The sequence below is a fragment of the Micropterus dolomieu genome, linkage group LG10, assembly GCF_021292245.1.
Source record: "Micropterus dolomieu isolate WLL.071019.BEF.003 ecotype Adirondacks linkage group LG10, ASM2129224v1, whole genome shotgun sequence".
In the NCBI taxonomy this organism is placed as follows: domain Eukaryota; kingdom Metazoa; phylum Chordata; class Actinopteri; order Centrarchiformes; family Centrarchidae; genus Micropterus; species Micropterus dolomieu.
The window spans coordinates 14,223,857-14,251,241 of NC_060159.1; the positions used below are offsets into that span (position 1 = coordinate 14,223,857).

Consider the following 27,385-nt stretch of genomic DNA (forward strand, 5'->3'; position numbering starts at 1 on the left):
ATAATCATTAAATAATCTTTGATAAAGAGAGCATCATTCTCAAAACATAGCTCACAGATTACAGACTACCCGGGTATCAAACCATCACACTGCAAATTTTATTTAGTTTTCCCCCAAAACAAAAACATGTGAGTAGTTGCATCTCGGTTCGAGATCGGTTTGTGCTAAATCTCTTCATGATCAGTGGGATATCACCTTAAGTTCAATATGACTCTGAATCAAATCAGATGTCTTTGCAGGCGTTGGACGTGTGAGTAATGGTCGGGGGTGGGGGTGGGGGTGGGGTAAGGCGTGGTCTGTCTCCTCAACATGTGGTAACAAACATCTGGAGACAACATGCATCACTAGAGGAGCACAAAGGGTGCTGCTGGGAAGTTACCAAATACCAGAGAGCATTTCACCATTTTGACAATGTCTGAAGGCAATTAAAACCTATCAGCAAGTTTTAATTTGAGCTTTCACATGTCAAGAGCACAGAACTGGCATTTAAGTGGGGGTTAGGACATCAGTATTCTACATCATAGCATTTTAAAGGCAGTAGCGGACACAATTAATGCTAAATTAGTGTAGAAATGTATACGTTTTCTGTGCTTTATTGTGAGTTAATCAAATCTTAAGGCAATTATGTTAAATGAGCTTCATGTGGAAGAAGGAGAAAGTCATGAGGAGGCTTTTAAACAATTTGGTTCCAGGAGGCAACACAGTAGGTAGTGTAAACTCAAGTCTAAATGCAGGTTTATTTAGTTTATTAGTTGCTATTTAAGCAACAAATGGAGATTAAGCTAATGTGGTTTACCCAACAGACTGACCGCTAAAGGTTTTATAGTAACTGCTCATCGTGGGAATTGTTTGAGGATGTTCTTTGCTTAAGCCATCAAGGCCTGTGAATCAATATGTGCAATGATCAAATGTAGTAAAAAGGTTGTGTGGACTATTGATTGGTCTCATGAATCAGCTCCACGTACTTCCTAGTAAGCAGTGAATGGGAAAAGGGCAACTAATTCAATTGTGTGTTTTATAAATGGCAGATATAAGTTTTATGTTTGTATGATTTGTTATTAATGTTCTGTCTGACTGCGAGTGAGAGTGTCTTGGCCTCTGATATGTAGGATGAGAAAAGAAGCTTTACCTTGACTAGCAAATTTTTAGAAAACTCTTTCAAAATAACCTCAAAGTTCAAAGGTCGGGTTTAATTGATCACAAGAGAGCAGATGGCCCCAACTTATTCCACAACGTGAGTCTTTTTTCCAGCAAGCCCATCCCGATTATACACGCACATGATGGCTCACACTGGGTGAAAAGACAAGCACGTGGCGGTTTTCATTTGGCAAACAGAGCAACTGAAAGCCTCCTTGTTGTCACACTCAACTTACTCAATTATGTCTTCATAAAGGGCGGTAGACAAAAACAAGCAATTAGCAGATGGAGGAGGCAGAGAGTTCCTGAATGAGGCCCATTGATGTGCAAAAATGTCATGCTTAGATTACTGTGGCAACCATGGGAGAGGAAAATGGGGCAGGAGAGGAGAGGAGAGCACGACAAATTCGAAGTGACAATAAGACAGAGACAGAATATCAGCCTGGCCCTGTAACTCACGAGACAGTGTAAACCTGGAGGAAGTGAATTTTTGTTTGTGAATCTCTTAAAATGTACAGTGTAAACAATGAGGTAGGTTATATTTTAAAGGCATCTTTTGAGTTAAAATGTTGAAATGTCTGCTATGCATTGTGTAAACACAAAGATTTGAATTATCTTGTAAATTCTGGAAAAACATTACTAGGTCCTAGTATTTCAGACTTAATAATTATCTTCCATTCTCCTCCATTTATAACACAGAATGGTTTTAAGATTATTATATTAACTGAACAAAGAGCTGTATTTCCAAACTACACAAAACAAAAACAAAACATTATCTTAACTATGTGTTAGTCCGTCTCTCAGTTTTTTGAGACATTACTACCCTTTATGTGGTTCACAATGGCTCACAAATATACATTTAAAAAAGCTAAGCTCAATAATTCCCTAAAACAGCTGAGCAAGTTTTTGGCAAACATTACAGAAAGCAGGAAACACATTTGTTGTAGACTATTTTCAGCAGTGGATTTATACACATTTGGTGCACAAGTGAGTATTTACAGCAGCAGGACCTGTGGGGTTAACTCAAAATAAACTACAGTGGTAGTACAATGGTAATAAAATGCATTTAATAGTTTTTTGAACAACAATGGAGGTCTAAGGCTTCAGCCACTACTTGTTAATAGGATCAATCCATTGTCAGTTTTGGTCTTTTCAATGTTATGTTGACATTAAGGAAAATATAGTATATAACCGACAAATCCTTTGAGTCAAATCTAAAACGATATTTACAGAAACATGAAAAAAATACTTCTTTTGAAGTCTTACCATTACTTTGGCCTGGATTCAGCAAAAAAAAGGAGAATAATGTCTTACCACCAACTCGGAAAACATGCCATCCAGCTCGTCATATCCTGGCATCGGCAGTGCCGGCTCCATGGTCTGTAGGGCAAAGTCCTCCCGGAGCCTGTAGGTGATCTCCGGATGATCGTTGCGGTTAAAACAGCAGAAGATGAAGGAGAGGCCACCGCGGCCACTGCCGGCGCGTTTCCGAGGAGCCATGGCTGTCCGATGCGTCCTGCTGGTCAGGTAGGGAGGGTGGGAGGCTCTTTGAGGGCCTCTTTACAGCCTCCTCCACCTTAGAGTGTGGCCTCCGTCAGAGAGTGCTGTAAACACAGAGAAGGCACAATGAGTTTTCAACGCTTACAACCAAACCCTCTGCTCCTGGTAACGGTTAATGATGTAGGGTCATACGTTTTGAAGGGAAAGTATCTGTGGGGGCAAGCACTGAAAGATTCAATTATATTGTTTCCACAATAGGGCCCCGTCAGAGTGTGATGTTTGAAATGGAGACCATAATTTGCCAGGATTAGTGTATTCAGGTCTTTTCATCTCCCCTTCCTTCCCATTCAGCATGGGTGTCCCTCTAAAGACTTAACGAGCAATGATTAGAGGGGTGTGTTTACAATGACCATGGTGAGGGGTGTGTGAGGCTTATTGTTGTTTTGAAGACTTGGTCATGACAGGCAAAGAGGAAAAAAAGGCCTTCTTGAAAACCTTCAGACGAGTCATTATAAGGTGTGTCTCTAAGTCGGCCAGCGTGTTGTTCAAATGGCAGGTGAGATTTGCAACATTTGCAGCCTACGTCAAACTTAAACATACGTTGCCTCAATCGTCCTGATAATCATCGTCACCAAACTCTCCCTTCCAGACTCTCTGACTTAGCAGACAAGATTGCACATTTGGCCTGGTGTCTAACAGCTGCAATTTTATAAGTAATGTAGGAAATGTGTGCAATCCTGCTGGACTATTGCCCCACCTGCTCTGCTTCTTTATCACAGATAAAAATAAACAGAGATCAGCTGTCATAAATGAGCAGCATTGACGAGGAGGGTTGAGCACATAACAGAAAGTTTTGTCTTGTCAGTTGAAATTCCAGTTTGCACCAAAGCATCACCATTTAAGTAGATCTATAATGCTTGATAGTATTTTTGGGTTTTAGTCATGCTAGCAGTGGGACTCTAGGGATGGCAATGTCAGGGTGTCAGCTGTTCCTCCACTTTGGTGCAAAAAGATCTCAACAACTCAATGTATTGCCATGAAATCTTGTGCAGACATTTGTGGTCATCTGAGGATGAATCCTACTGACTTTGGTAATCCTCTGACTTCATCTATTGCCACCTTGAGTTTGCGGAAGGACAAATGTCTCGGTAAATAAACAAATACTATTTCTAATAACTTTGATGGTCTATTAACTTTTCATCTCGCGCCACCATCAGGTCAAAATATCAATTTGTCCAACATTATGTTATTTTATAACCAAAATAAAGCGTGTTTAGTGCTAATTAGCAAATGTAAGCATTGCAACACGCAGAACTAAGATGGGGAACATTGTAAACAATATACCTTATAAACATTAGCACGTTAGCATCAATACTGCGAGCATGTTGCCATGATAGCTTTTGAATTCAGCTCATAGTACCGATATGCCAAAGTACAAAGCTGTACGTGACAGTAGATGCTTGGTCATTTTTACAGCCCTTACAGCATGTCATCTCTTACCTCAGAGGGTATTTTGACCTGAGATCAGACTGAACTGTCCGTGGAGCATTTGGTTCTCTGGTTACAGCTATTCAATAAGAGTGACAGTTTACTCTGTTGCTAAAGCTAACAACAGGTAAGATTTTGAGACAAGACAGACCTCGAATCTAACAAAAACATGAACAGGTTTCATTTGTAACAACACACTAATTCATACCAAACACACAGAGTCCGAGAGGAGAGACAGCTGCAGTGAACGCGCCCTCAGACCTGCTGGCTCCACTCCAAACAGGAATAATGGAATAAAGTGTACAAGATGTCTGTGCTGTCTGGCAAATAAAGACGTGGTGTCGTCAGCATGTCACAAACACAGCTCTACAGTCTCCGGCCCCGCTGTGCAGAGCGGTGTGATGCCAAGTATCATAACCACAGAGGCAGCGCTGACCTGAAGGAATTTCTGGACGTCTTTTCCTGGTGACTGACCGCCCGCTGAGCACAACCAAGTTCACTTGACCTTTCCCAGTGTTTTCCTATAAGTCAGAGGTTTTGCCCTGACAAACGTATCATAAGCAGTGCGATGGCAGTCTAAATTTAACATGGTCAGATCACGTACTTCACTGTAATCGAAGATTGCGGGTCAGTATGGTCAGTGGACTGAGGCAACAGACGACAGCTAAAGTTATCTCTTCCAAAAGGGAAAGTGAGGACATTTCCTGTGGCAACTTTGTCTAAGTAGAGTCAAATTATAAAAACTCAATTTTGTGGTCTACCTAAATAAAGCCTGATGCCATCACTTGCCCATTTTAGTCTTTTTTTTTTTGCTTCATCGGTGTTTCCTCTATCCAGCAGCTGTACTTTTCCAATTTGGAACAGTCGCTAGATTTGTCGGCAGCTTTTTCCAGCCACCACAAAATCCTGAAATCTGTCGTATTATTATTTTCATATGTCACCCTAAAGTTTTAATCTTTGTGTCTCTCTTTAACATGCTGATGCTAACAAAAACAAAAGAAGCAAATCCCAAAAAAGGAATATAATCACATAAACACTTATATAACAAAATAATATTTTGTTTCAGTCGATAAAGTTTGTGCAATAAACTTTTAATCAGACACACTAGACATTAATCCAAATTACCACTTGTGTCTTATGGTGGCCAACAAACTAGTAATAACTGGGCAAACTGTCAAACAAAACTAACAATAGCCAAATTTATCCCATTCCTAGAATAATCAGTCTTTCCTAAAGAAAGACAGCAAATGTACCCGTATATACAAAGTCCAGTCAATGAAAAAGCTTAGTGTACTACATAGACAAGGCACCTGAGGCCACACGTGGGATAAAGTACACAGCAGCTCACTCTAACTAACACACTGAATAGTGTATTTATTTTGACACATCCTTGACTTTTCCAAATAGACTACCCCAGGCCTCGGCAGCAGCTGCTTGGCTTCATGCTCACCATCTATTCTAGCATGAAGGGAAGAAGCCATTCAAAGCCCTCTTTGACCATATTAGTCCACAAAACTGCCCATCTTTTCCATTAGCTAAAGCGAGCTGTAAACTTTGTATAAACCCGTGAGCCAGAATGCGACAGCGTTGGCCCTCCTCCAGCTAAAGGAACCTGTGGATGCGCCACGGCTTGGCCAAGTGGGGAGGGTCAAAAGAGGCGGATGACAAGGGCAAAGAGGGGCTGCGTTTTTAAGGACTGAACATGCAGACAGTGTCACTGATAAGACTTTGTGTTTGTGCTGTAATGATTAACCTGTGAGACCTGAGTGCTCCGACATTAGCCCCAGGAGGTTGTCTGTCAGACGGTCAAGGTTCCCAACATAACAGGCCTGTTGGAACAAGATGACATTCTTCTCATAGCCAGGTGAGCCTTGTGACCCTGAACAACATCCACACAACAACAACACCTTCCACTGTCACCTGCTCTGAGAAGGAACACGGATTACTTCAAATCCCAAAATCTAGCACGCACATCTCAGCCAGTCAAACTGACCCCTAGTTGTCCAAGCTGTAAAAGTTAGAATTAATAGTAGGCATGTTGACGATAATATTATGTAACAGCTGCACTTTCCAAATAATACAAAAGAATGCAGTTAATACTGTTGATTGACTCCTTGACTGTGCAGAAGAAACATCATGACTCTTGTAGTCCACTGCTTACAGTACGATACAGATTCTTTTGTACCCCTTCATTCATACACATCCAATAATTAAACCCGCCCACCCATATTCTCACAAACACTCCTCTCTTTGTCTGTAGTAGATTTCTATCCTTGGATAGCCTTGTTGTTTTCGTGACCATGTGGTTTGGCGGGTGACCTGGACTGAGGCCAGACTGTAAAAAGATTCCCAGTGTTTGTAAAGTGAGTGTGAGCCCGTGCATGGTGCCTGCCCAAGAACTCTACATTAAACCTGCTCAAGTGTCAGGTATGCTGGAGAAAAGGCAGAAGCCGAGAGGAGCATCTTAAGCTAAACACAGAGAGACGCTCGTGTTACGAAACATGTGCAAAGACGAATGGAGAACAGAGAGCAAGAATTTGAAGATGACACTTTTCATCCAGCTGTCTTCTTCCAGCTTTGCCAAGGCCTTGTTTCCTTTTCTCTCATTTTCTGTCCATTTTACTCATCTCTTTAGCCTCCCCTGCTGTTCAAGCTTACTTTAAGATTTATATTATTTGTTGAATGGCATCAGCAATGACGGTACATGGTGTGCAGTGGAAGTAATGTGGGTTAGACTTCTCTGGTGCTGCTTCGGTCGCTTATACACATTAGACAATCAACAGTGGCCTCCCTTGCCAGTATTGCTATAAGGTACACAATCTTAATTGCCCAAAAATTGGCCGTCACAGTGCAACGAAGTGAAATATATATATATAATTTATAAATACTAACAGGTCAACCTAACAAGCCAAAATGCGCCTCACTCGGGAGCAGGAATTCAACCTTGGAGAGAGAACAGAGTGGACAGTAGTGTATTGAAAACAGATGTGTGAAATACCTTCTTCTGTAACAGCTGGCATCTCTCTTCAGTTTCTGGAGATGTACTTTTTTGTAATGTTTGAGATCAGCTGCTCTGGCTGCCTAAATCATCAGCCATGCTAATGTTGGTCAGGACAAGACACAGCAAAATAGCTCTTCTATGTTTCTAATTGAGAAAAGTGAAGTAGTTCTACAGCCAATGGCAACGGAGGAAACCTTGAATGACAATCAATACAAGAACCCCATATTAGGCAGCAAGGTTGCTTCACCTTGACTGTATGTCTCTCTTGGACTCAAGAGCTATAATTAACAATAATCTACTTTTTTGAAATGTCCTTGAGCAAGACACATACTCCCTCCCTGCTCCAGGGACTTTGTTCTGCCTGACCCTGTCCTCTGACCTTTTTGTGGAGTGAACAAATGAAAAGGAAATTTGCCAAGAAAAATTGTATCAATAAAGAGCCACGTTACTATTATTATCATCATCCCTACATTTTACCATTCCTCTAGCCTGAGACAGCACACATTTATTCATGCTTTTAATCATCCTGTCACATTAATAGCTACACAGAACCCAAATAATTCCATGTGTTGTTTTGGAGTTTAGCTGTAATGAAGAAATAAATAAATAAAAATATGTAACTGGTGTTTACTGACTGTTCGGGTTGTACAGAATATAGCTGCAGCTTTGTTATAGGCGGACTAGAAAGGCATTTGGTGCACAGAAGTTTAATCTTCTTTTCTGATTTAGGATTTTAGGATGATCAGATCTGCAATTTGATGATCATCTCACCCCAGTATTTCCAATGCAAAGCAACTCGACATTGTATGTAGTGCTGTTTCATACTACTGCACCACACTGCATTACAGTGTTTCTCACACTTACAAAAACTAAAATCCATTGTGCATAAAAGGGTACTTATATTAAAAGAAAGCCACTGGAGACACAGTTCATGGTTTGGGAACTGCAGTGTGCTTCACTCAAGAGGTTTATGGACTTCTGGAAATCCTCGCAATTGTTGAGAACTACACTTAATTTATTTTGGATCAATTTGGACAGCGACAAACAAAAGACTCAGGAGTCACACAGTGAAGGCTGGTGGTGGTAGTCCTTTCATCAAAACACACAGCCGGAGCTCGGAGCTGCCCAGCTGAAAATCACTCAGCAGCAGCCAAGTATCTGGACACGGAGAAGTTGCTCAACTTGTGAAAGTAAAAACCGTTTTGACTCAACCACAAAATGCACAAGAGAAAGTAAACTGAACTGATCTATTGATCAACCCCATGTGATTTCTGAACACCGGTAGACGCAAAGGTGCCCAATTATCTTGCACAGCTGGATAGCATACATAACGCTTGTTCTGCTAATTACTTAATGGCGCCCTAAGTACACAATGAGTAAACACACTCAGACCTGGACACACATCAGAAAATAACTCGCCCCTGACAGAAATGCAGACTGGCAGGTTGAGAGGAGATTAAAATCAATCACATCTCAGTGGCGGCCATTTAGACAACACAAAGCTGTCAAAACTGTTGTTAGTGGGAAAGCAGCAGTAGCAGAACTGTTCAGCTCTGGTGCCTGTGGGCTCATGTGCATTTACGTTACAGGATTGTGTGTCAAGATATGACAAAGGCATTGCCTCTGGAGCATTAATGTCACATGGCAGAGGGAGCAGTGCTGAAGTGGCTCTCAGATTACAGGATTAACATACAGGGGCACAGAGAGAGTGCAGAGAAAGGGATAACAGTACAGAGACAGACAAAAGAAGCATTTCTTCCATCAGCTGATACATCTCATACTTGTTTACATGGCTGCAGGTTAAAAAAAGCAGATCTTGTAGGACTTTAAAATAGAAAAGTGGACTGTGACTAAGTTACTGACATACAGTGTGAGTTCATCTGGAACAACACGGCACTGCTGCAGTGTTTCTACTCCATCTTTGCAAAACCAATATTATTACTGAATGTGGAATTAAACCGACAATAAATAAAATGCTAAAAAGCTCAAATGTGAACTACCTAAACTTCTTCATCAAATCTGAAGATGAATCGTAATTTATCAAGAAAAGAAAATATTCTGGACCCAGCAAGGATTTCCTTATTTTGCCTGTTTTTTTTTTTATTATTTTAAACTAAATAACTACCTTACATGTTGGTGGCACAAACCAAACATCTCATTGGGCTGCGGAAAACAGTGATGGGTATTATTCAATGTTTCCTCACATTTTACAGCCAAAATGATTAATCAAACAACAGGAAAAACTATTGTTAGTTTCAGCCCTAGTCTGTAGTCTAGCTACTCATAAACATTTCACTTTGGTGCTGAGCCACATTTCAAAACTATTATGAAAAATGTTTCATACTTTAATGGACCGCTTCATTGCATCATTCTGTCTGTGTACTGTTTTGGCCTGTATCACAACTGTAATATTCACATTTAATAGTACACACTAAAGTTAAATACTGTTCTGTACACTGTTACCAACACACAGCAGTATCTGTTGTAGCTGAAAGCAGGGAACTCTATTAGCCATGTCACATAGAGGTAATCTAATTGTTTGCACACTGTCACAGACTCGTGGTCTTAACACGTTTCATCCAGGGACACTGTCGCAGTCAGACTGTCATGAATCAGATTAGTTTAAGACCAGCCTCTGTATCTCTAACCACGCAACAGTTACGGTTAATAATCTGGTGAGAAATGACTGCCAAACTGGAATGGAAGATAAAGGCTTTGTTTAGTGCAAACTGACTAACTAAGTAATGGAGGCCACAGTATTATTTCGTGAACAAAATGCTGATAAAGAGATGTTTGTCAATGAAGTTGTTTTGTTGTTGTTTGATTCAATCACTGGTGAAGTTTTTCCTTAAGAGATGCCAATATGATCTAAACGCTTAGAGATGGTCCACTTACTGGAAGACGCACCAAATGTTAAATTACAGATACTGGATGTTTTGAACAAATGTATATGATCCCCCAAACGAATTTGTGAGGAGAATTCATAATCATATAATCGCCTATGGTGGTCACAGATTATACTGAATGTTATCTAGAACACACTGAACTGTCCACGCCTTACACAGTAATTCGGTGGCATTCCCCTTTAATTCTTACATGAATGAATAATAGCACAAAGCCAAAAAAAATGCACATTTAGGATTGGGGAGTGTGCGGCTGAAATGTAGGGAGGACAGAGATTAAAAAGCAGGTTAAAGGCTGCTGCTCTTTCAGCAGGCAAGGCTGTCAAACTTGTTCTGCAGACAGACTCTCCAACCCCCCACTCTTTACATGTTAGCATTCTTCCTCGGGTCAACCCTTCATGTGGAGGTTAGTCCCGGGGCAAAGAGGGAAACTACTTAAACATGGGACAATATCCTTGCCAGGGTATCATCTTAGTCATCTTTGTTTGGTTTGCTGGCTTTGCTCCAAAACAGTGAGAAAAAAAGAGAAGTTTAGTTTAAAAATAGCACTTAACAGTGACAAATCTGAACAAAAAAAGGCTAGCACAGCACAGACGTTAATGTTACAGCAACGTGCGTATTTCACAACAGCAGCTCAACTTTTATTATCTGTATTTGTCATGCAGGTTCAAGTTTGAGTTATAAATTATGGGGGTTTTTTTTATGTTTTTTTCTCAGCTATATTAATTTGCAATTCGGATTTATCCAATATGCTCTAGATGCACAGCTCCTAAGAAGTGTTTTGTAATGTCTTGAAACTAGTGAACCAAAACATATTATTCAGTAAGCAGAAGGAGAGAAAATGCTGTGTATCATCATTAAGACTGGAGAATCAAGAAATGATCTTAACTGGGTTGTCAGTCAGACTATTCCTGTTGCATCCTGTTATAAACATGACAGCATATTTAATCAGAAAGAGAACAATCTTCCAAGAGTGTTTGTATATGCAGATAATGCAGATTCCAACTAGTGCAGCAACTCGTACCAGGACGTGCATGGAAAGATTGTGAAATAGCTCAAGTCATTTGAAAAGCAGAAAATTACAATTTGATTAAAAAATTGTATCTACATATTGAGTCAGCTGTAACACCTGAACAAATGCTGCGATTGAGAGTGTGGGAAAACTAGTTAGCACACAGGGAAGTTGAAATAGTTAGCTTAAAGTAATGGATAAACTGTTAAAATAATTAAAAGTAATAGATAAATGATTAAGTTAGGTAATGGATAAATGGCTGACACATCCAGCTCCTGCCACCCCAAATGGTTGTACTACAAATGCAAACCAAATCGACCTAAACATTGAGAGTTCATCTGTATTAAATATTATATTCATATAATAACATGTGGGGGTACATCTGACAAAAAGGGTTGGAGACCATTGACGGAAAGGATCAATAAGCTCTTGACTATTGACAGACAGGGAAGAGAATCAGTACCTTCATCGAATTAATGTCATCTAGCATAAGGTTTGACTATTAGAACATCAGCATCTGTGTAAATAAGCAGTGAATGACAGAAAACTGTAAAAATAATAGCTGGAAAACTGCTGAGTGTCACAAAAGAACAGAAAAGAAAACACCTCAGATACAAGCTGTGGACTCTGAACGACAAAAACATCATAAAGCACCGACAGCCGTCATCATGATCTCCTCTGCGTGGCAGAAGGAGTAGTAAACATTATTATGTGCAGCTGGGCACAGTCCAATATTGGTCACAAAATTATTCCGAGTAGTAATACGGACAACCTCTCAGATCACCAGTAATGGGGCATGCAGAGCGCCGTAATCTCTTCTAGGATATCCTCAGCTGCAGGCTGTCCTTCAAAAATCCTTACCTCTCCCTCAGTTGCTATGGTAACCGGAGCGGTAGGTGACGGGTGCGAGCTGGGTGGGTGATTTAATGTAAGCCCCTTTCACCGCACATTACCCTGCTTTTTAATCTGCTCTGGATGTTTATAAGGGAGAAAATAGGATTGTCTCTCTAATTCAGCGCACAAAAAACAAATAACAAAACCATTAAGGATTACAGGGTAAAAATCTAGCTTGCCTTCACTCAGCGGGACCGTGAAATCCCACACAGTTACAAAGACTGTTAGTCCTCTGTTATACATCAGTCTGTGCAGCATTTACATGCGATGCAGCATATGCACTCAGCCTCTCCAGGGAAGAACCTGAGAAGGATGGGCAGCGACAGGAAATGAGCGAGGTGAAAGAGACGACCCCTCTCTCTGCTCAAGGTGACTTTCCTTTTCATTGACTTGATTAGCTGCACTCCGCCCCCATCATGGAAAAAAGTATGCCATTCCCCCTCTCTCTCTCTCACACACACACACACACTCACTTGACACCGATAACCGGCTGCATTCGCCAAACCGCAGAGAGAAGCTGGTGGGAGGTAGCAGCCTGTAGCCTCTCTGAGTGTGCCGCATATTTCTACCACCACCTCACCCTATCTACAGACCAGCCTTGTCATTATGGGGCATTCCCCGTATACACAGGACAACTCTCTCACCGCGAAATCAGCCCCGGGGCCCAGTTGGAGCACGCTGTCATCCCCCGCCCTCCCACCCAGTTTCTACAGCAACGCCGTTTTCTGCACCAACACCTCCTAATTAGACAGACATGATACAATCACCTACGTCTTGGTGAGAGGAATCCAGCCTCTATCCTGGGGAGTGATAAAGCAAACCAGCAGCCCCAACTCCCCTCAAGCTCACACACACACACACACACACACACACACACACACACACACACACAGAGAGAGACACTGATAGCCTCCGACTATCTACCGGTCACATGCACTCTACACACACATTCCTATCAGCAGATAGCTGGCTCCTGCGCTCCTTTTCCTTGCACTCATTTGATTACAGGGTACAATAGGCAGATTCACTGAGCTCGTCTTACCCTGTCCAGGAGTGAGCACGCCTCTGTTGTGCTCTGAGCATTCCCTTTATATCCTCTACTCACTGCAGTATCCCTCTTTCTGCACAGTAGGCAGAAAAAAACGATGCTTGCCTTGTACACAAGACGCAAAGAAGCATTTCCTGCGCAAGGTATGTAATCCACGCAGGGTCAAAGGCGTCTGCTCAGGGCTGGAGCGGCTAATGTGCACCTTGAATCCCAGAGGCTGTCAAAATCAGCCGAGAGGAAAATCCCAGATAGATGGAGGCTGTTTTTCTGTGATGCCACGGGGTGGGGGGGGAGCAAACAAGGGATAAACTCGCCATATAGCATAAGCTGCTGTTTGAGATCTTGCAAACAGCCAGCTGGCCGGCGAGAACTTCTCCTCGGCGTATGCACTCCCTCCCTAACCTCCTCCTCTCTGCCTTTCTCTGCAGAATGCTGTGGGGGCAGAGGGGACAGGCACAGATGTTACTGGCTCCAGGCCACACCCCTTTTCAACACTCCCAGTCCTAATAGGATGCAGCCTAGCCGTGGCCGCCGCCCAGCTAACCCCCTCCCCCCTATGCTGGCTCTGGACTACTTGTTTAGGGTTCGTTAGCAGAGTGCTTGTTTGGAGAGCTTGAGGAGGGAAATAAAGCAAAGGTATAAAACGTAGGTGAGTGTGAAGCAGTGAAAAGTGTGAAAAGGTGACTGCAGGAATGACATAATGTCAAAAACATAAATACGTAAACTCCTCCTGTGTTTAATAAAAACCCATTCAGCCCAGGCAACTTAAAACACGGCACACATTCCAGCCTAACAATCTGGCAATGATGAGACAACTGACAAAATAGCCAGAGGATTTTAATCTAAACAATCCCAGGCACTCCCACATGATTTACAGCACCAGCATCACTCCTGCATCTCAGCTAATTACTGACTCCCAACATCCAGCATCCATAAACATTCCTACATTGCAACATAGTGATATGTCTTAGACAGAATCGAGGCCAAAGTCAGGAAAATGTGTAATGTGTGTTTCACTTGGAACAAATGTACACAACGTCACAGTAATTTAGCCTTTTGCTACAAGATTTCATGAGAGAACCAGCAATATAATAATATGACTACTTCAGTCTGGTCCGTCAGTTCATGCGAGTTTTTTGTGCACATATAAGATTGACTGACTCTGTATAGGCAGATATTAAATGGACTCAGATCAAGATCAGGGCCAAAAAACACTTGATCAGGACATCCCTACTTTAAGAAGTTTATAATATTACAGTATTGTTGACTCTAAGGCCCCATCCACACTACAGTGTTTTTCTTTTAAAACAGTGACCTTTTGCTACATTCGCAACTTCCGTCCAGACTAAAACGGCGGAGAGGTTTGAAAACGCTGCCGACCCCATTTTTCATTCTAAAACTCTGGGTGGTGTTTTAGTGGGGACAGAGAAAAATGGAGGACTTTAGATGACGCAGATGTCAAGTAAAGTAGAAACACGATGCTACTGACAGAGTTTTTGATATGGTATTTTTTCTAAAATATCTTTCACCATGCAAATAACCCTTACAGCCTTTGTAAAGACTCCCAGTCTGTTTTCCGCTGCCACAGCCGCTTCACACACACAGAAACAGTCCCAGCTCCTTATTGGTCCATGCAAAAAAAGAAATCTGGTGTGATTCTTTCTCTGCATTTCTTTATTCTTTCGCCAAATCATCTGTAACTACGGAATAAACCATCTGCTTCATCTTTAAACCAGCAATCGCATGCCCAGTGTACGTGAACGGCCACTAGATGTGCATTTTAAGTCGTTGGGCAAGGATTATACTTTCCGCGTCCGCGAGTACGTGAGGGTCCGCGTGACCAAAAATTCGTCATCAGAGGGGTTACGCGTATAGGGTCCGATCTACTGTGCATTAACGGTCCTGCTGTGCATGTGTAGAACGTGTCCGCCAGCTGAAGGCAGAAAGTTGTATAAACAGAAGTAGTCCGCATCCGCGGGGTCCGCAGCTGTCTCCGCTCCCGAGTATAATCGAGGCTTAATAAATACTATTTCTGTTTATACTTCTTTCTGGACTCAGCTTGGAGTACACGTTCCACACATGCGCAGTAGATCGGTTGGTGCCCTGGTAGCGCTAGTCGCAACGCGGACCTGTAACAAAAATCGGGGGGCACGCGGATGTCCGCACGGACCCTACGCATACCCTCTCTGATGGCGGTTTTTTCGTCTCGCAGACGCGGAAAGTATAATCCTTGCCTTATGCGGCATTAAGACCAAATCGAATTTTCTCCTCGCGACGCTTTCCTCGCGTGAGTACATTTGCTGCAAGTGTTGGCTCCAGCCCCCGCGACCCTGTACCCCCTGTAGAGTTTAATTCTTACCAAAGCCACAAAATGTAAAAAAAAAATGTCAACACTTTCTTTTCCTTATTTGATCAAAGCAATTCTGACATAAGTTGATAAACTTTTTTAGTAATTTAAAATAAGCCGTATAAAATGTAATTGTCTTCAATTTCAAGTTCAAAGGTCCACAAAATGTTGAGGAGGGTCTGTTGCATTTTGCTGCTCCTTTCGAATCGCACGCCAAACCCGCAAACCATCTCCTGAATCGGTCACGACGCTAACAACAACACTGGAACCGGATGTGCACGGAAACTAGCTGCTGAGAAGCTCCAGTGAAGATAAATCAACGTTGTAATCCCAAAAACTAAAGTAAAAAGCTAATTTAATTAAATGCTGTTAACTCCGAGCTCCTCCTGCAAGTAAACAGCGTAGTTGTAAGAGCAGAATCCACACCGACTACAGGGATTTATTTGTCCAAAGGTTGCAGCGCTGCTCCCTGCTCCTCTCCCCCCAGTTTAGCAGCTCTCAGCCGGCCAGCAGATTTTCAATCCCCTGCTCTGCCCGGCCCTCTCCACACATGCTCTGAAGCCGTCGGTGACGTACGGACAATCTCAACACTGACTTGGCGTCATGGAAACCGTGGCTCTACGGTCTTTGCATTGACTTTGTATGTAAACTCACCGCCCCGAACGCTCGCTTCGCTTTTGGTCTGAAAGCACCAGGGTCGAGATCCGGGGGCGGTTGCATACATGGCCCTTTTCTTTTGTAACATGGATGGCTGGAAGAGTGAAGTCCAGTTCTCTTTATACATCCATGTGACCATGTCATACTGCTTCAGATGCAGCTGTAGACAGTTTAGACCAGTTTGTTAGGTTAGCTTGTAACTTCGGGAGGATGATTATAAATAGGACTTTCATATGACTTTCCTCTGTACTGGACAACCCGTCTTCTCACTGCGGTGAAACAAAGTACCATCATGAAGTGTGCAGCTTAAAATCTGCACGACCCGTTCAGTTTTGCAAAACTGATTTTTACTATGCAAGTAGAAAATAGAAATGTTTATGATTTTAAGGTAACATTTATTTGTTGAAGATTATAAATGTATGTCTGTTAGACCAGAGGTTTTCAAGGTGTGAGGCTTGCCTCCCCAGGGGGGCTCCAAAATGTTTCAGGGGAGGCTCTGTGAATGGAAGTGAAACAATAATACATTAGTTATTATATTAGTTATCAAAAGGAGATCACATGGAATGGCCTACGTGTGTGACTATGTTAATGAGAGAGTTCAGAGATACAATAGTTTTGGTGAACTGAAACTAATAAGTATCTGACCTTTTTTTAATGTATTTTGTGTAATCGGAAGTTACCTCAAACCGCAATATATATGTTTGAGTGTCTACGAGATCAAATAACATAATCATGATCCCACAGGCATCCAGGAATTGAGCGAAACTAAACAAATAAACTGGGGTGGGGGGGCACCTTTTCCCAAGCTTTGTCTGAGGATGAGGCCCACAGTCTTAGACTTTGAATAACTCTGTGTTAGACCTTTCCGTAGGCTAAGTATCAGCGAAAGTTTTCACGCTAGTCTATTTTATATTCAAAATCATTACCGATTTTGCTGTTAGCATTTAACAGGCGCTTGCTTCATGCATGCGCTTGTGAAATTTGTATTATATAAAGGGTAATTATTACAGTTGTGTATTTCTCTGTAATGTACCACAGTGTAAACAATGTTCATTATAACAGGTTTTCTCAGCCATGGAACTCAAATATTTAAATAATTAAATTAATATCATAAACATGTGAAGACTAATGTCTTGAACTAACAACTACTAGGACTAGGAAAATCTTTGGTACCATTTACTTCTTTGGTACCATTTACTTCTTTGACAATCTCTGTGAATACAGGAGGTGAGGAAATCGGACATGTTCTCATAAGAGAACAGAAGTCATCAACCTGATTCATGCCATACAGGTTTCTGTGCAGGTGTTGACAAAGTCATCAGTCAGTCATGAACTTTGTGTTCTCCAAAGTGAGTCAAGCATTACAGATGAGTATCAGTAACATCAAGTCACAGTACTTTTGTTGTTTATTTTGGTATTCAACACAGCTTTGTCAAATCAGCATCATCAGGAAAGTATCATGTACCCTGTAACCGAGACTATGGATTTACACTACACTCCAAAAAAAGTCTGGATTCGGACACACTTCTGCCAAAAGGAAGTCACAAATCGAACCTAACCGCAAATTTAAAACTTCTTCCTTAGCAACTGTGAGTGAGCTCTCAGCAACATTCAGTATTAGAAATGCTGCTTCGCTTCATCCCTTAACCATAAAGCTGCACAAACCATCCAGTTTCCTTAACATGAGGATGCTGTTTGGAGGTCAGAAAGGTTACATGATTTTTGGATTATTAAAACTTTACACTCATGCTGCCATTTGGAGATGCCAATGTGCAAAGTCACCTGCAGCTTTAATATTTCTGGCCCACTCCCAAGTCAAATGTTATGCTGGCTGATCCAATCTTCTAAAGCACTGAAACGGTCTGCCTTGTATTGAAATGTCCACATTTGAGACACCACACTGTAGTTTGATCCAAGAAACTGGGATTATGTGAAACAGTTTACTACAGTTACATAAGGTGACCAGATTTCTGAAATGTTTGGTCTGGTGGTCAGTATGTCATTAAAAAATATAATGTTATCATACATGAAATAAAAAAAGGGGGAAAAGTTCGGTTTTATAATCTGTCACATATAACTCTTCTGAATGAAATCAAGTCATTTTGAGGCAGAAACTACCTTTCAGTCAATAAGTAAAGGCTGAAATCACTTTCAGGCAAGTAGAATACTGCATTTTATTTGTTGTTTTGTTTTTTACGTGAAATACTGCATTACACGGGGTTGTATTGTCCATTTAAAGGTATTTCAACAGGTAAAAAGGACTGGATTGGTTGGTACACAGCAAGTCACTTTTCAGCACGACACCTGTATGCTCTGCTGTCCAGTATTTATAAAATCTGATTTCAGGTCTGTTAACACCTTATACAGTCTATGATTAACATTAAAAATGGGGATATTTCCGGGGACAGGCCACCAAAACCAGGACTGTCCCCGGAAAATGGGGACATCTGGTCACCCTAGTGTTACAGACATCAGTGGCGAACCGCGCTGGTGCAGGCATGAACGGATAACAGTGGAAGCTTTACGGTTCTGGGTAGCTGCCTCTGTAAAGAATGTCATGCAGCTGGAATAACAGACAGGTCCTGTTCTCATGGAGGGCTTCTGTTCTGGTGGGACGGATCGTCCATGTCAACAAAAGCCAGGACTGTTTTGTTGACCTCAAGGGGCACCAGGTACATGCAACAGGAAATGTATGGGACACTGTGGATGGTGATGTAATATATTTTGTGAATCTTTGGCTGTTCCTGAATCAATGGTTTTGCCTATAGTTTTCAGGAACCCACAAGGATCAAAGTCTCTCTTCCAAGTTAAGAAGAGAGAGATTACCTTGTCTCTTAGGTGTCTATTGTAACACAATAAAAAAAATAAAGTACTTTTTAACAAGGCAGCCTACTACACAAGCTAAAGCTATAGAACTTTATCAAACAGAGATCTGGATTTTTCTAACCTTCCTGGTTCTGTCTGCAACCAATTTGAGATGCACGTGTAAGGTATGAGGTCACTGTCACCACCAGTGGGTGTTTTGGATGAAGGATCGCTAGAAAATGTTCTTTAACTCTCACGGAGTCTGCCCTGGATAAAATAGCCTAGCAAGAGCAATCAAGCTTCAGTGACACAATGACACATGACAACCTCTTCATTCCAGTGCTAGGTTGAGCATCTGAGTGTAAGAAGTAGCTAATCTAAACATACTGTACTACAGCTACTCTAACAGAAACTGAAGCCCAAAAAGCTGTTTGTATGAACCCTTTTCTCTCTTTACTGAACTCTTCTGTGAAGCGTGTAAGGGCAGACAAAACTCAACTTGATCCTTTTCTTTCTGGCTTTCAACAGGTAGTAATACATTTTCTGCCTTTTATGATTTTGTGTTGATGCAGCAAGCAGGCCAGCAACACAGACAAAACATAACAACATATTCGGCACAATGCAAATAAAGCATAACAAAAAAATAAACAAATTCAAAGTCACTTTTGAGCTAGCCATTAACTCCAATGATAGATGCAACTACTCTGCAAACATTGACAGATGAAAATGAAGTTAAAAGTTGAGAGCTGCTTGCTCAGAAATCAGTTTGCAGTACATCAGCAGTGATACAAGGAAGCGGGGCAATCTGATTGGCTGCAGACTATAGATGACCCTGAAAAGGTCGGATGTGATTACAAGCCTGCTGACAGACTTTCTCTGATCATATAGGGAATAAAGGGACTTTGGCGAAAAGTGAATCATTCTGTTTATAGTGTGAAACCTGGGGTCAGTCAAAAGCCACACACACAGGAACTGATAGAAATAGTGGAAAAGACATGTATCCAGAAAACCCCCTTAAGTGAAGCATCTCAATGTGATGAGTTTGTATAAATATATACTCAGCAGACTCGTGACTGACAGCCCCTAAATAAAAAACAGTTTCTCAGACTGTTGCAAAGGAATGTGTGAAGGGGGAACGTAATATTATGGCTCGTATCATGTGGTAGAGGGCAGGAGGGCTTCACCGTACATATGTTTCATTCAGGGTGGGGCTATATCCATAAATTCCACCCATGCAGCCCTTCCCTTGTAGGAGACCCTAAAGATCACAAATTAAATGCCAGGATTAGAAAGGGTCCTTCTGGTCTCTACCCACCCTCTGGAAAGCTTGTAATTACCCCCTGGAATAGAAAGGTCCATCCCAGAAGGGCCACACGACTTTCTGCATACACCAATCTCTAGCCAAACAACTGCAAACATGAAAAGGAAGTCCAAGTAAGGATACAACACTTTACAGTTTAGACGCTGAAATAACAGGAGCAGTGTTTGTGAAAGCAAACACCAAAAGTGTTTTTACAAGAGGATCGATGTGGCAAACTCTAGCTTGCGGGAGGGAGATAATCATATTAACCTAATGGTAGGGATGTATATGTCATGGCTGGAGTACCTGCATGTTGTTTTCTCTTATCTCACCTAAAGCCTCTATTTCATGATGCAGCATATGAGTTTTGTCTGCTACTGCTAAATATTTGCAGTAGCCTCCCTTCACATTTCAGGGTTTTTATAAATATCTGTTTCTGAACACATATTGTTATATATTATATAAAACATAAAGCTTTTCCCCTCAGTGTTTAACCTATCTTACTGTGTTCCACAGTGGATGGACTTTGATCAGATGAGTAAAATGAAATGTAAGCACTGGAGAGAGCTAGTAAGAGGACCATGAGTCAAGATTTTTTTTTTGTCTTCGGGTGCATTACATTGTCTTTCAGTAGTTTGTTTTCTCAGTTATCTGACAAAAACAAGGCTATTTCTCAACAATCCTCAAAGAGCCACAATTCTCATATTTAGAGTGGAAATGTACAAAAACAAATATTTATTTAATCATTTAGAACACGTGCATTTGACATGCAAAGAAATTACTCAGCATTTTAGTAAACTACACAAATATAGTTCTTTCTAAACTGTAATTGTCTATCTATTATTTGACCCTCACATTTAAAACACTACAAAGATCCTCTCGGAAGAAGCGAAAGGCACTGCTGCAAAAAGATTATGAAGTGAATGGCTGCAGCTGCAGTGAACGTGCTCGTAACGGATTGACAGAATTTTAGGGTTAAAAGGCTGGGGCTTAACTTTTTGATCCCTCCAGATGTAGGCCAAGCTCACTGCACTGAGAAATCAGTGGTTAAAGTTTCGAGCAGAGAGATAAAAAAAAGGGAGGCGGCATAAGGCAGTATTACAGTAGAGGTAGCAAATAAACAAACAAATCAAATACAGTAATGTTAATCCAACATAATCCAATCAGTATCCAGTCTGCTCTGAGGGTGAAGACAGCTTCAAAGTGTTGTGCAGCTATTAGATAATGTCACACACGGATGCTCTGGTAATTAGTTCACCAGACTAAATCCATGAGAAAAGGTCTGCAGTCTCGGCCTCATCTTTGACCGCCAACACTGACGTGAGAATGGCTTATGGCCAACCGGACGCATGACTGACTAACTGACACGGAGGCAAAGTCTAAGGTGAAACCAAGCCGGCATACAGTGTGCAGCCATCTTGCATGGCTGGACGGCTGGGTTACAAGCTGCTTATCTCAGATCGTGCCCTAATCTGAGCAGGGAAAAACAACCTGAGACCAGACGAGCCAAAACTAAATATTAAAGCCAGGGAAATCTGCTGGAAACCCTAAACCAAGAGCTGGGCAGTGCAATGAAAAATGAAGCTAAAGCGCAAACAGCAGAAAAAGGATGTTTTGGGACGTTAACAATGACACCTGCTGTTTAACAGGATCGGCCTGACAGCCTCTGCCCTGCGGCTTCTCAGATATGAACTCCGCAAAGCAAACTTCTGGGACACAAACAACACTGTGTTCAGGGTTGCACTGCACTCTAATGTTATTGGAACAGTTTGTTGAGTAATTATTTAGTTATAATCTGCTAATATCACTGTCATTTTGCTATAAACAGACAAACCCAAATTACACTTTATTTGAAGAGTGAGAGTGCTGAAAGATGAACCAGCTGTTCTATCGGATCACCTCAAAACCATAACACTGGTAAAAGTTACATAACTGTGAGAGATGAAAGAAATATGGACGTGGACAATGGTCGCCACTAAAAGTTGTAATGCAATCACTCCTGAGGCTGTTGACGCAGCTGGTTTCATCTGCAAGGCTGTTTTGACGGCTTTTCTACAGTAATGTTATCGCACAGCTATGTTATACTGTGGGAACCTGCTCGTCGTAGCAGCAGCCTAAAACCCTGCCCGAGGGAAACCAAGGACTCTTTCTGCTCCTGGAAGGAAGAAGGTAGCTACTGTGGCTGTCTTTACATAAACACAAGACATTTCCTACCTGTCGACTTACTGCACCAGGAAAGAAGGAAGACTGCAGTTTCAGTCCATAAACGAACTGAAATTCATCACGTTGGGCTTTCATGAATGTTGTCTGTAAGAAGTCACAATGTGCTTCACAACAAAAAAGCCACAGAAACAAAAGCTGCTTTTTTTTAAAAATCACAAATTCTACAAATTCAATAAGAGAGTGCGTGACTGACATTACTGGCTCCAGAGACGCCAACTCAGTTAACGGGAAATTACATTACCATGGTAAAAAATACCAATAACATCTCAGCTTAGGAAGTGTACAAACAATAGAGATAGATAGAGGTCTGATAAACCACACTCCACTTTGTAAAAGCAAGTTAAACTCCAAACACTTTAACATCTGCCAACTCGTCAGTGCTGTGGTGACCTTCTGAATTGATAAGAGTTGCATCAATTCATGAATGAAAGAAAGATAAGAGATATAGTCTAAACATATTTTTCTGTCTTTGCTCTTCTGACTTGACAACTTGTCAGAACTTGAGCATGCTTTCTGGAGGGTGGGACGGCATTTTCAGAGCAGGATAAAGCATGCCGTGCTCTGGCACAGTCTGCTGTTGAATCTGATATCTGTCGGCTGTTTTCAAGGCCTGTTTAGCATGCTTTGGTTTGTGTCTGGGGAAGTTAACATGCTGGCATCTGGCCTATTCCAATCAAAGAAATGAATCAAAGGCCCATTCTGCAAATCCGCATGTAATTTCTGGTCCATTGAGTATTTTTAAAGCATTAATATGTGTACCCTTGGGGCTTGAAATTACAAAACTGATTTGTGAAGCTGTAGCTGAGCTTTGTCTGGCATAGACGTCAAAACAAGCTTTATGTTTTAGTAGTGTTAAAGCTGCACCCTTCCCAGATACTGCCACAGTCACCTTTTCCTTCTGCTGAATCCTCTTTGTAAACATACCCTGACAAGATATCACATATAGGAAATGTTCTGAACTGTAGTGTTTGGCGTCATACGAGCAAAGTAAGAAAGCTGTATTGGTGAGCGTGATAGCCTTCGCTTTGATATGTTGAACCCGCGTCAGTATTCGGTTATTACCATAATTACAAGTAGCAGCCTGAACTGATGACTGCACAAAATTTGCTGAGACAAAATACGGGCACCAAACCAGCTGGAATCTCTCCTGCATGAATATAAAAGAAAAGAAAAGAAGATAGAGGCTCACACCAAAACCGCAAACTCATACAAAATTCTAATTTCTAGCATCTCTGCTTTGGGAATTAACATTAATAATGTGACCTAGACAAAGGGGACAGAGGCGAGCAAGGATTGAAACATGAATCCCACTTGGCCCGTAAAACCCCCTCCCATCCTCCCAAACCAACATCTCGGTTATGGGACTCCCCCCACCCCAAACACATGACAGGACCCACATGCTCCCTTTGTTTGAACCGCAGCATGGCTACACTCTCTCCACATCTTGCTGCCGAGGCACACAAGTGATTAATTTTGGTGCTCATTGTCATGATAATCTGCGGTTTTCCACAATTCTCTCAGTCTGGCGAAAGAACAGTCAGTTCGTTAACTTTACTAACCACAACTGAACGCCACTCTTCAGCAGGGAAAGCACAGCAGGGCTATTGTAAAAAAAAATTAAGTGATTGAAAGACTTCAGTCAGAAATATAAATAACAAAGCAAGCAAGTATAAATATAGCCTCTGACATGTGACTTACTGCAACAGCCTAAGACAATTAAGTCACTCAACAAGGAAAGGCTACTTCCCAAAACTGAAATGTTTATTAGATCTGTATAGTGCATTAATAACTGTGTTGAGCTGGGAGCAGATTTTTTTTTTTTTTGGGGGGGGGGGGGGGGGGGGGGGGGGGTCATTGCCTCTTTATTTGACAGCAGCAGTAGAGAGAAACAGGAGAGGCAGTTAAGAGAGAGGGGATGATGTGCAGCAAAGGGCACGGGCCAGACTCCAACCCAGGCTGCTGAGGTAAGGCTGCTGTGTGCTCTACCAGGTGAGTCCCTGGGGTGCCCCGTCATTTTAGCTTTGTCTGGGGGATATTTTTTATTTATTTATAGCTTAGTATGCACAAAAACACTGACTACTCTGTCCTCTGTTCTGTGATGTGGTTTTATTTATTTCAAAAGAGAGAACACTTTTCATAGAATAGATTTTATGTCTGCAGAATAAAACTGAAGATATAAAGAAAAGAATAAAGAAAGCTCTGGTGATTTCCTACTCCAAAATGCACCTGGGTATGTGGGTGAGACTGATTTCTGATGACTAATGTTAAACAACCATTTATAATATAGCTAACACACGCTATCACAACCTCACATTTAAAAAGGTAATATCTGTATAATTCTGGGGTAAGGTTACATACAGTCCCTTAGAAAGATAATATGCTTTCAAAGCATATTATGTTTCTTGTTTGTTGATCAGTGTGTGAGACTAGGAGCTGCATTTTACACATTATAGCACTGATCATAAAGTCTTTACCTCCTTAAACTGCCTCAAAAAAGAAACTCTCAGCTGGCATCAGAAGTAGCACAGCTTGTACTGTGCTCTCGAGAGTACAACTGCAACAAGTTCAGATTGGCCCAAAATATAACTTCATAGGTCACCCAGTTCTAGTTATAGAACCATAAGACTGCAGATCGAGGCTTGTTTCTCTGGAGGGAGCTCTGTGGAGATGAGTCTGTGCTGCAACACCAGTGACTGGGCTGGAAAGCTCAACGCACCTAATAATTACACTGGTTTCAGTGGATGGAGGCTAATGTGCCAACTTTTCCGAGCATGTTAGGATTTACAATAAACTCTCACAGTGACATTAGGCTCTTCAGATTTTTTAATCGTATTAATTAGAATTTAAAATGATAGCAAAAAGGTGACCGTGCGTAACACCTGCAGTGACTGGGAGTGCTTTTCCCATGGTGTTTTGGTGTAGACCCAGTTCACAGCTTCAAGTAGCTGTGATGCAATTTTTATTGCTAATAAAAATTGGGGAAAGAGTGGATGACTCACCATGAAGGATCCATTACTGACCAAAAGGTCTGAAAGCATGTCAGCCTAAAGCCCCATTAATAAAAATCTGCCACCACTGAGTGGTTGAGCTGGAAACAGGGTGCACTGCCCTTTCACCTCCAAACAATCTGGAAGGTCAAGAGTCAGTGGTCATGAGAGGGGACAAGCAGTGTGCAGCCACTGGGTAGGTGTCTAAAGTCATCCGCTAACGCAAATATTAAGGTTTCGAAATGTACTCTTACCACAAAATAAATAAAATTACTATTTTCTGTTTGCTTAAATGTAACTGGAAGTGGCAGGCTGTAGGCTATTCAAAGTCAAGCTCTTAGCATCAACTGTTGTGTTTTAATCCAAAATGATGTCAGTTTTTCTCATTCTTTCTGAGATGTAAAACAATAACAGAAAAACTGCCACATCAAGAGCTATGACTAAGAGCTAAAAACTTTTCAGAGGAAGTGGTAAGGCACCATCATCATAACATTTCCAGTCTTGTGATCAAATTAATTTGTAGGGGACTGCCTAAACAATATCTACAATAAATTCAAAAGGTGTAATTCTTTATAAAATCAAAGGAGGTGGTCCTTATTTCCAGCAAGGTGGCCCACCTCTGATGTAAAACACTGCAGGTGGCCCCTGTACTGTTTATTTCTTTCCAGAAAATGATATTTAGCAAGACTCCATCAAGCTAAAGGTTAGAGGTTAGATGAGCCTTTGGTTTATAATTCTATACAACCTTTCACGAATGGAAGTTGTAACGAGCTGAGAGGTCTTCCGGCTCGGCCACAGAGGAGCAACAATCCTCAAAATGAGGTTGGGTCTTGGGTGTGGCCAACAATGGCCGTCTAAGCCCAGCTGTCCCAACATCGAGGACAAGTGCAAAGCCGGAGCAGACTGGGGGCAGGGTGTGGCATGGCAGGGGTGCCATGGTGACAGAGCAGGCCTCGACAGAAAAGAGATGCTAAATGAAGCCATTGTCTGGCCCAAGTGAAGCACACTGCACAAAGAATGGCACATTCAAACAGTCATACAGGCCTATTGTTGTGGCTGGCCAGCAGAGTGCTGCGGTTTCCACAGTTTATCCCACAGGATCCACTACACATCATAAAGGGAGAGCCTGATCTGCGAACATGAAGCTCTGACACCAGCGGGACCTGTGGGAAACGATACTGACCTGGAGGAACCTTTCCGCCAAACAATTGAAAGACTTTTTAGGTCACTTCCTCAATGTAAATATCACAGGACTGCTTTGAAAATGATTATTCTAACTCTGATACAGTTGCTGCTGGAACTGACATGATCTTATATGGGTCTAAAGCAAAGAACAAAAACACAACATCAGACAGATCAGTCTCCTTTTGAGCATCGTTACTGTGTATCGAGCACAAACAATCAGTCGATGCACAGAAACATAATCTGCAATTACTGTGATTGGCAACGAATCATTTAAGTCATATTTCAAGCGACAAAGTTAAACCTTCTCTGGTTGTAATTATATTGCAATTTATTGAAAAGTCATATAAAATTCCATGAAGCACTTCCGCACACCTGCAATGACCTAATACACCTTCAGACATTACACAGTGTTTTGTCATATTGCCCCAACCCCTTTGTGATGAAGCAGTACAAAAAGACAATTAAGATGTGACACATGCAGCATGAGTCAATACTTAAACTGAAACAACTAACTATGGTATGTATACTAACTGGATTTTCCACCATTATTTTACTGACAAGTCATCCCTGAATATTTCGGTAAGTACACATCCACTAAAGGCTTACTTAAAGTAATTACAGCCATTAACACATATTTAACGCATGTGCAATAGTGAGACAGGTTTCCACAGTGCATCATGTACAGTAACATTATCACTTATATAATATGGCTCAGGAGGCTATGAAGACAGCTGGTTTAACCACTGACATCTTAAAATGATGTACATTTACATTATTGTCACAAACAGTCATCCCAGAGGTTCAACACCTGCCAACACAGCATCCAGAAACCATGCTGACATATGGCGGTTTTAAGGGCTCAGCTGTGTTACAGCCACTGCTAAATGACATCCATCCA

The 27,385-nt window shown here is 41.6% G+C and overlaps 1 protein-coding gene across 4 annotated transcripts in view; it reads right to left on the reverse strand.

The window, feature by feature from the left end:
* Positions 1–27,385, reverse strand: part of LOC123978299 (disheveled-associated activator of morphogenesis 1-like) — a 51,558-nt gene that overhangs the window by 21,386 nt on the left and 2,787 nt on the right. For 3 of the 4 annotated variants that reach the window (XM_046061494.1, XM_046061491.1, XM_046061493.1), the window contains exon 2: positions 2,452–2,741. In XM_046061494.1, coding sequence (XP_045917450.1) covers positions 2,452–2,637 — 186 coding nt within the window. In that variant the 5' untranslated portion in view covers positions 2,638–2,741. Of the gene's footprint in view, positions 1–2,451; positions 2,742–12,977; positions 13,374–27,385 lie in introns of those variants that run through there. The other variant, XM_046061492.1, reaches the window with a different exon arrangement.